Below are 10,342 nucleotides of genomic sequence, written 5' to 3' on the forward strand. Positions count from 1 at the left end.
TGAGGAACTCTGTGCTCTGGGAAAACTAGCAGAACAGAGCTTCATATAGTTAGATATTTTCAGGAGAAATGTTTTATGAACCTGAATTCTTTCATCTTGCCCTACTTAGAAAAGCACTGTAACCATTAACCAAGATATCCATTCCTTGGGACTAGCTGCAACCTTCTACCAAGATGTGTGCTTGGTTGCAGGTAGCCCCTCTGCCAAAATCGAACGTGCTGACCTCTCCCCTTACCTCTTGGGAGCAGTTCTTCAGAGCTCTCTGAGAAGCTGTTTCCAGAGCTATAGTCCTGTTAGTCCCCAAATAAACCTGAAACTCACAGCTCTCACTTTTCGTTTCTCTAAAATCTCCCCCTTAACCTCTTTGGAACAGTGCTCAAAACTCTGAGAGACGGGTCGCCCAGGTTATAAACCTCAGGTTGGCTTGAATAAAAATTTCCATTTCTGGACTTCCCTGGTGGCGCAGTGGTTGAGAGTCCGCCTGCCGATGCAGGGGACACGGGTTCGTGCCCCGGTCTGGGAAGATCCCACATGTAGTGGAGCGGCTGGGCCCGTGAGCCATGGCCGCTGAGCCTGCGCGTCCAGAGCCTGTGCTCCGCAAGGGGAGAGGCCACAACAGTGAGAGTCCCGCGTACCGCAAAAAAAAAAAAAAAAAAAAAAAAATTCCATTTCTTTCTTAAATTGACTATTGATTAATTTTTTTCACCTACAGGGGCCATACTTAGCACGCCCTGGGTGTTTACCAAAGTAGGTGTCTCCCCTCTCCGAGCTGGGCAGGGACTCCGGAAACCCCTTCCTCCCGGAAGCCACGGGCATCAGTCACCACGCTAACCACGCCCCCTCAGCCGCGGCCTGTCCCAGGGTGGCCATTGCCAGGCTCCTTCCCCATCCTGCTTGGGAAAGGAAATACACGGGAGACGGAGAGTGGGAGGGTCGAGGGTCTCTGGAAAGCAGGAGGGGAGAGGGAATAATGAATTCTTATCAAATTCTTTCTCCGTCCTCCTGAGGCGCCCCTACCTGACCCTCTCCCCGACACTCGTGGGCTAGCAGTGGGGAAAGGGAACTTCGGTCTGGGGAGCGATAGAAGAGCTCGACCCAGCGCTGGTCAGCGCCACCCTCCTCCCTCATGTATCAGGGCACGGGTACCCTTCCACCATCCCCTGAGGATCTGAGACATTTCCTTCTCTTTCCCTGGCCAGACGTCATTTCCTCCACTCTCCAGCATTCTGCTTCTTTCCCAAAGGCAGGGTTGATTCCTACCCTCCCTGAGACGAGTTTCCTCATCTCTGAAGTAATGACATGCGTGCATGAGAAACGAGTCTTGTGTGAAGGAGGGAGGGAGGCAGAGAGGGAGGGAGAAAAAGGACTCTTGGAAAAAGTCCTTCCACAGACAGACTCCAGGCACAGCCTAACCCCCTCACCTCCCAAATGGGGTCTTGCACCACGCTAAACTGGTGACCCCATAGACGTGCGTGTTTTGTATTCACAAGACTGAATTTTGGTCAGTGTGGGAGCAGGTTGTGAAATGGCCCTTGTGACAGTCCCAGCCTGTATCAGGCACAGCAAGTGGAATTTCATTTCATCAGCAGCTGTTTTGCAACAGTGCTCAAGGCCCAGCTTGGAGAAATCTTCATTTTTGCTGACAGATTAGGCATTTTCACTGAAGGAAAAGGACCTTGATTTGTAAATGAACTTGCAGTGCATTTTCATATCAATTCGAGGGGTGGGGGGTACGGGCTGTCAAGGTACAAAAGATGTGCCATGTTTACAGATAGGATTGTCTCTGGCTTACTGACCTCCTTTATGGTTGGATGAATAAATGTAGAAATAAATGAATGGGTGAATAAGGAATCCATACATAAACCAGTGGTTCTGAGCATCAGAATCACCCGTAGGGCTTGTTAAAACACAGATTTTGGGACCAACCCCCAGAGTTTCTGATTCAGTCAGTCTGGGATGGGGCCAGAGAACTTGCATTTCTAACAAGTTCCCAGGTCTGCTGATTGCTGGTCCAGGAGCGGTTCCCACTGGCATAAGCTATCAGTGGAGACTCCCTTAGGCCATGATTGTTGTCACTGCAAACTTTCGGCCTGATTCTGCCAAGTAGCCTAAGGGGGCAGTCTAAAATGAATCCTGACTTGGTTGCAGGGTATGGGTGGGTTGCCCACTTTACCTCCCAGCAAACTCTCCCGGGTAGTGTTAGTGTTAGATTTAAGAGAGTTAGAGGTGGTTTGTGTGTGTGTGTGTGTGTGTGTGTGTGTGTGTGTGTGTACACGAGCATCTGTGCTGCTGTCCCCACAGGTACTGCTATCCCTTTTCACACCTCTAGTGCTAACCGCTGGCCTTCTCCAGGGTCTCTCTCTTTTAACTGCTTCCCTGAGCCCCTCTGAGTTTTCTTCTCCAGCACAGAGGAAGCAAACACCATTGATGGCCAGGCTCAGCCAATCCTTTCCCGGGGTTTGGTGACATCTAGTGGCTAACTGGAGAATCTTTGCTTACACTAAGAGAATGTTCTGGAAAATTAACTGAGCAGCCTGGAAAGCAAAAACACCTACTTGTGAACCCTCTGCAAAAGCCCTCCTGAAGGCCTTAGGAGGGCAAGGTAAATGACTGGCTCAGTATGACATGAGTTGAAATGGATGTCTTGCTCTCTTGGCAGCTGTGACAGAAATTAGAAGTCATCAATGAATCTCAAATCACCACCCACTGTATCCTCAGCATGAATGGTTTTCAATAAAAAGTGTCCTTGAGGGGCTTCCCTGGTGGCGCAGAGGTTGAGAGTCCACCTGCCGATGCAGGGGACACAGGTTCGTGCCCCGGTCCGGGAAGATCCCACATGCCGGGGAGCAGCTGGGCCCGTGAGCCATGGCCGCTGAGCCTGCGCATCCGGAGCCTGTGCTCTGCAACGGGAGAGGACACAACAGTGAGAGGCCCGTGTGCCGCAAAAAAAAAAAAAAGTGTCCGTGAATAAAATGGAGTCAGGTACTACCAATTTGGTATTTGCTTCCCTTCTCAGAGCGTTTCTCTGGGCCTCAAGCTCTGAAGAGACCAAGGATTTCCAGGCTAGTCACGAGATCTACAAAAAGATCTATTAAAGTTCAGGTGCATCTGGTACTGACCTGAGGGCGTCCAGATCTGAAGGTCATTGAGAGTTGTTAATGGCCACCATGATATGGGCGGAAGTGTAAGATAATCCCAGATGTCATGTTTTCAAAGTTCTCATGGGAGGTGCAAGGTATTATAAATAGTCAAATGCAATTTATACTTTCATAGAAAGCTTAAACTACTTGTTACAGGAAAGTAAGGGGCAATCGGGGATCATGAAGGAAGTGGCTTCTTAGAGTTGCCATTTCAGGGTTTATAGGCCTGTAGCCATTAGAGAACTATGATGGATCACAAAACATGGTCTTGAGACCTGCAGGATCAGCAGATTCTCAAGCACCACCCCCGAACTACTGAATTTCAGAAACTCTAGGAGTGGGCCCCAGTAATCAATGTTTTAACAAGCCCCATAGATGATTCCAGTGCACACTAAAGTCTGAGAACCATTGGTTTAAAACAAGCTTTAGGGCTTCCCTGGTGGCACAGTGGTTGAGAGTCTGCCTGCCGATGCAGGGGACACGGGTTCGTGCCCTGGTCCGGGAAGATCCCGCATGCCGCGGCGCGGCTGGGCCCGTGAGCCATGGCCGCTGAGCCTGCGCGTCCGGAGCCTGTGCTCCGCAACGGGAAAGGCCACAGCAGTGAGAGGCCCACCTACCACAAAAAAAACAAAGAAAACAAAACAAGCTTTAAATGCCCCCTGAAAAACCTTGAATAGTGTTTAGAGACTATTAATGAATTCATGGAGTAAACTGAATTATTTCTATAACATAGGCCTACTTCTTTTAAACATATAAAGCTGTCTTAGATCTTCTAACTTATGGTTAAATGAAAGGAAGAGGATTATTTATTTGCCTTTACTTCTTTGGATTTTGGAGCGTGCTGTCTTGATAAAGTACAATGTCTCCAGAGTAGCTCAATAGTCCTGTGGATGTGGTGAGGATAAACGTAGAAAAAAAACAGAAAAATGCTCCATCTTAATATTAATCTAAGGAACACAAATTAAAATAATAACGGGATGCCACTTGTCAACTAACAAACAGGCCAAGATCAAGCAGAATAATGTGTTTCATTGAGCAGGCTATGGGGGAAATTCTTTTAAAAAAATACACTCCTAGTGGAAACACAAAGTACCATAATCTTTCTGGCAATACAAATCAGAAGACTTAAAAATGTGTGGACCTTTGACTAAGCAATTCCACTTCTAGGAATATATCTTAGAAATAATTAATGATATGTGCAATAATGTATTATAAAGATGCTAAGGTATATTTATAATAATTAAAAACAATTTAAATTTCATCAGCACAGGACTGTATAAAAGAAATGGCTCATATGATAGAACATAATAAAAATCAAGCTATACAAGATTTTTCCAGTTTTCAAAAGGAAGGTTTATTTAACAAGTTTCACTTAGTACAATACATCTAATGGAAATCACAATACAAGGAAAGATTTAAACCAAAGCCTCAGAATTTCATACAAACGACATGACCAAACTCCTAAGTATTGGTATTACATCTCAAAATTGTCCCAGAGCGTTTTTTTTTAAAAAAAGTAAAAGTGTACACTCACGTGCCTTATAGGATATTAAACCGAAAAGCTAGAATTAACAAACATGCCAAATGTTTTCACTTTAAATCGTAGACACAGCTCCTATATTTGAGTTTTACAGAAAAGCATGTTTCTCAACATGCATCCAAAGTTTTCAGTGTATTGTGGTATAAGAGCAACATTTAACATAAGTGAAATTGCTTTAACCTAAATACGCTTACTGCTTAGGTACACTCCTACAACATAACTAACTTGAGGAAAGCTGAAAGTTGTTTTAACAGTTATGGTCAATACTGAACTTTGTTATTACATCCTAGGTGAATGTTTCAGTGTTCAAAATTACTGAGCTTGAAGTTTTAAAACAATCTTGACTTCCACTTTACAGTAAGCATGAATCACAAGCCTGTAATGCAAAACCGTTAAACTTAATTTTTGTTTGTTTTCTTAAAAAAAAAGGAGAAAGCAAAAGGAAGAAAGGAAGGAAGGAAGGAAGAAAGAAAGAAAGGAAGAAAGAAAGAAAGAAAGAAAGAGGGAGGGAGGGAGGGAGGGAGGAAAAAGAAAAGGAAGCTAGCTGACCAAGAGTGATCAGAATCAACGATATTTCCCATCTACCAATCATACTGGATATGCCTGACATCATTCCTATTCTAGTCAACTCCCATAAATGCACAGCTGTTATTTGTTGCTGTTTAGTACTCCTTCTCTAAGCGAGGTTTGATTGATAGTCACTGGAGTTTTCCTGCAGAACTTGGTCATATCCACTCATACTGCTCTGACCACCATAACCACCTCCGTAACCACCACTCAGCTGCTGGCTAGCAGGACCTCCGTAACTAGACTGGTTGGATATGCCCATCCCTCCCATCATTTGGCTACCATAAGCACCACCACTTGCCCCTGCTGTAGAATTCAAAAAGAGCTCTACGTAGCTGTGATCATAAGCACCCCCACTTGTGCCTGCGGTAGAATTCAAGAAGAGCTCCACGTATCTGTGTTGCATGTTAGCTTTGTCTTTTGCCATAGCTGCCACAGCATCTTCATGAGTAGCAAATTCAACATCTGCCTCACCAGTAACTCTGCCATCGGGTCCAATTTCAATGTGTACTCTCATGGGGTTAAGAGGTGAGAAAAAATTGTAAATATCATTCTCAGTGGCTCTGTAAGGTAATCCCCTCATGTGTACACAGTGCCCTGTGGTGCTCTGAAAACTGGACCCACCATCTCCATATCTATGATCAGACATTCCTGAAAAACAGTAATTGAGGTCTCTTCCAAATCTATCAGACCCAAAGCCATACCCATCATTATAGCCACCATAGTCATCATAGCCTCCATACCCTCCACCATAGGCACCCCGCCTCATCCTTTCAAACCCAGCCCCTCTGCCAATGCTATTATACCCCCTGCCAGCCCCTGGCCTATCATAGGGACCCGGCCGCTGCATAGCCATGAGCTTTCGAGGGGGATCGTAGTGGGTTCGCACTTCAGCTCGGCTACTCTTGAAGATTTCAATGTACCTGTGCCCTATTCTTTCCTTGTGTTTCTTTAAGGCCTTTTCAGCTATCTCCTGTGAAGCAAACTGCACAAAGGCCTCCCCTGTGCTCCGCCCCTGAAAGTCCACCGGCAGTGTCATCCCATTTGGCACAATTTCCAACCCAGAAAAGAACTGAACAATCTCTTCCTTGCTACAGCCAAATGGGAGTCCTCTAAGCCGGACGAAGCCATCATTGGCAGTATCAGGACTATTTGGACCTGTATGCTTCAACACCCAATCCATTTCAACACTGTTGGACTTGAACACTTCAACGTATCTGTGTCCCATGGTTTCTCTGTCCTTCTTCAGAGCCAATTTCACTTCATCTTCGGACTCAAGTTCGACAAACGCTTCACCACTTGGTCTGCCTTCTCTGGTGTAGATGAAACGAATACCTGATGTGCCATTTTGGATTTTGCAATCGGAGAAGAAGCGCATCACTTCATCAGCTGAGCAGGACCAGGGCAGGCCCCTGACCTTCACCACGAACCCCTCCCTGCCTTCTGTGCTCAGCATCATGGTGACTGTTGGGCTCTTGCTGGCAGGCTCGGTTCAGTGTAATTTCGGTGTAGCTGAAAAAAAATTAAGACTAATTGTCATGGAAAAATGTTCACAATACAGTAAGAGAAAAAACCAAACTATTAACAGAAAGCTCAATTACGCTGATAGCTTTTTTGTAAGGCATCTGTATAAACAAAAAGACTTCACCAAATTTCTAAGTCATTCATTCAACAACTATTTATTTGATACTTATTATGTGCTAGATACCATTAATGGTGGCTATTTCTGGACGGTGAGATTATGGGAGCTTTCTGTTTCAGAGAATGTTTTCTTTGGCCATTTCTGTATGTTCTAAGTTTTCCACGTTGATCATATATAAACACATAGTCAGAAAAGATATACAAAAGATGAAAAGATATACAAAGTGAATGGCAAGTGGAAGACGTCAAGAAAGATGGTTATATCTGATTACATAAAAATGAAAAACTTCGTTACATCAAAAGATTAAACATAAAAGACAAACAATACACTTCAGAAGATACCTACAACAAATACTATCCTCATTATATTAAAAAACTCATACAAATTAATAAAATCACGGAAATATTAAGGCCAAAGAGGTAAGTGGAAAAAAGACATTATAGAGCATTCACACCTTCATTTTACATTTTTCAGTTGCCAGGTCCAGTACTTGGCTCTGGCATACAAGGTTCAATAAGCCCAGAAAGGGCTTATGGTCCTACAGAGGCACTGTACATCTTTACTAAAGACAAAAAGGGCAAATAAACATTATCCCTGCTATGACATAATTCTGTGCAGGGTGAAAGGGTGTTATAAAGCAGGGACTGGTTGGTCAATTCTATCAGTATAGAATGGTTAAATGAAAGGACTACCTGGTTCAGGGATCTCCAAATTCTTAAAATTATGATGGAGCATAAAATAGAAGGAGGCAAGGCAAGAGATAAGGCTGACTAGGTAGAGATCGATCCAGGAGTTCTTTTGAGACAGACAAAGGCTAAGGACATTTTAAGGGTTTTAAACAGGGGACTGAGGGGAGAAAAGTGAGGAGAGGGAAGTGAAGGGAGGAAAAAGAAGGAAAGTGAGGGGAGGAGAGTGAAGTAATCAGAACCTTTCAGAAAGATCACCATGGCAACAGTGTGGCAGTCACAGAGGGGATTGGGGTGACACTAGCAAGAGCAGTTAGAACTCTGTCTCTTAGAGATATGTTAAGGGATTCACCTAAGGCAACAGCAGTTTAAAAAAAGGGGGGAGGAAAGATATGATCTACACATTCAAAGCAGTGGACTCTGTGGGACTTGGTTAACAGATTAAATATACCAGCAATACAGATGTGAAGATACAGGAGAAGAGTCTGGGAAATGTTCAAACCTCATCAGTCATCAGAAATACAAGTTAAAACCAGAATTAACTGCCATTTTTCACCCATCAACATAGTGAAGTTAAGCAGGGAGGATAAGTCAATACTGATATTCAGGGTTCACAAACTAATATACTCCCAGAGGAGTGAAAGTTCATACAGTATCTCTGGAAAGCAATTTGGAAATATGTATCACACCTTTTGATACAGTAAACCCACTTCCGGTTATGTGCCCTAAGGAGAGGATCTGAAATTCAGACAAAGATTTATGGAGCTATATATTCTTTGAAAGGTATTTTACTAAGAAAGATAAAATATTACACACTTTAAAAATTATAAAACTAATAACATGAGAAATTACTTATGCTATAATCTTAAGTGACCCAAGATCATAACTGTTTTATAATCTCAACTATGAAAAAGATATATGTTCACATATCCTTTGATCATGCTAGAATTCCTTCCATGAACCTGGTCAACAGAAATACTCACAAATGTTCACTGCCACACTGTTAGCAATGGCAGAAAATTAGAAACCTAATTATCCATCAATAGGGGGATGGCTGAGTGAATTATATTTTATCCTTAAAACAGAATGCTGTGCAGCTGTTTAAAAAAAAATCTGCCCTGACCTAGGAAGATTTCCAAAATATATTAAATGAAGGAACATGTGGAGTATGATCCTGCTTATTTTAAAATATAAGCAGGCACATATATATGTATGCAAATTCACAGAAGTTCTGGAAGCATTTAAGTTGTTTTCTGAGAAAATGAACACTGGCAGGTAGGAAGAGTGTAGTGGAATTTCACTGTTTATCCTATATACTTCTAAATAGTTTAATTTTTAAAAGTCACTGTAATTGGAATTAAAAAGACAATGTTACAAAAGTACATGCATGGGGAATATGTCACATGTTAATAGTGGCTACTCTAGGTGGTAGGTTTATAGCTTTCTCAACTTTCTTTTTCAATTTTTTGTGCATTCTTAATTTTCTAGAGTAATCACTTTTATTTCAGCAAAAAAAAAACAAATTTAAATGTTTACTTTTCTGGGATTTAGTATAGCAAATTTGATAAAATTTTCAAATTTTGTATGTGCATGGCTTATCTGACATGGTCTGGGAACACTGGGCCTCTTGGAAAGAAAGTACAAAGTGTACTAACTGCCCTAAAACTACACTGAGGATTCAAGTCAACATTCACTAATTGCCTATTATGTACCTAGAACACTGCACGTGCAGTAATAACAGTCTTCCTATAGACCTTTTTAGGTCTGAGTGACAGATTAACGCCCTGGTTTTTGCTTGCCTTATCTCTTGGACGACCCATCCCATTTAATGTCCCTGCAGCCCTCTAGGCCTTAACATCCCCTCTGTGGTGGCAGGGAGGTTCTGCTTCATCACTGTGTCTCCTGGGAAGGCCACGAGGACTCTGTTGCCTGAAGTAGGAACCAGGATTCCATTTGTGAGTTAAGAATTTGTGCATTTATGTGTGTGTTATATACAGATGTTTTACAGACCAAAATGCTGAGTAGTTATCTCCGAGTGATGAATTACGTGTATTTTTAAAAATTTATAGCATACTATTATTTTTCCAAAGTCCAAAATTGAACACGTAGATTGTTATAAGCCGAAAAATAAACGTTATTTAAATATTTAATTCAGTAAAAAAAATTCATTGGGCGCCTCGGTCAGGCACGCAGCATTTGCCTAGATGTGCCTCCCCCTACAGACAGACAGACAGACAGACAATCAGGCACTGGAGACTGGGTGCCTGAATGGACGGACCAGCATTCAGGCCACTGGACTCAAGATCTGTTTTTCCTAATCCAGGGACGTGGTTTTCAAATGCTTTCCAGCTTACGGTTTCTCTTAAGGGTCCTTTGAGACCCGCCCAGACAGATAGATATACAAAAAACACAGACACAGTCACGAGCGTCCACCATTTCCCCACCAGGCGCAGCAAAGGCGGCTTCCCGGCACTGAGATGGGGGGAGGGGGGTGCGGGGGAGGGGAAAGCAGGGAACGAAAAAGGCGGAGGCGGCCCGCGGACCCCGCTTTGGTCTGCATCATCACCACCCCCGGGTCCCCGTTTCCCACCCACACACCAACCTCTAACGATACCGGATAATTTTCCTCTTTCTTCCCTCAAACGGCTTATAGCGAGACGGTAGACGACGACCAGAACTACTTCTGCTCACGTAAGCGTTTGGTCACGTGAGGATCTACGTCATGTGAGATCTGGGTCACGTGAGCACCGCTCGGCTCTAACTCGGG

At 43.5% G+C, this 10,342-nt stretch overlaps 1 protein-coding gene across 2 annotated transcripts; it reads right to left on the reverse strand.

Moving 5' to 3' along the window:
• Window positions 1-4,469: 4,469 nt before the first annotated feature.
• HNRNPH2 (heterogeneous nuclear ribonucleoprotein H2) lies at window positions 4,470-10,335 on the reverse strand. 2 transcript variants are annotated; one of them, XM_067723261.1, is made up of 2 exons: window positions 10,178-10,335; window positions 4,470-6,759 (listed from the first exon to the last, which is right to left on the reverse strand). In XM_067723261.1, exon 2 carries the CDS (start codon window positions 6,704-6,706, stop codon window positions 5,357-5,359), a length of 1,350 nt encoding a protein of 449 aa, XP_067579362.1. In that variant the 5' UTR covers window positions 6,707-6,759; window positions 10,178-10,335; the 3' UTR covers window positions 4,470-5,356. The 2 variants fall into 2 exon arrangements, with proteins under 2 accessions (XP_067579362.1, XP_067579363.1); XM_067723262.1 differs by having other exon boundaries at window positions 10,190-10,326.
• Window positions 10,336-10,342: the final 7 nt, after the last annotated feature.

This window comes from Pseudorca crassidens, chromosome X (assembly GCF_039906515.1).
Source record: "Pseudorca crassidens isolate mPseCra1 chromosome X, mPseCra1.hap1, whole genome shotgun sequence".
Classification (NCBI taxonomy): domain Eukaryota; kingdom Metazoa; phylum Chordata; class Mammalia; order Artiodactyla; family Delphinidae; genus Pseudorca; species Pseudorca crassidens.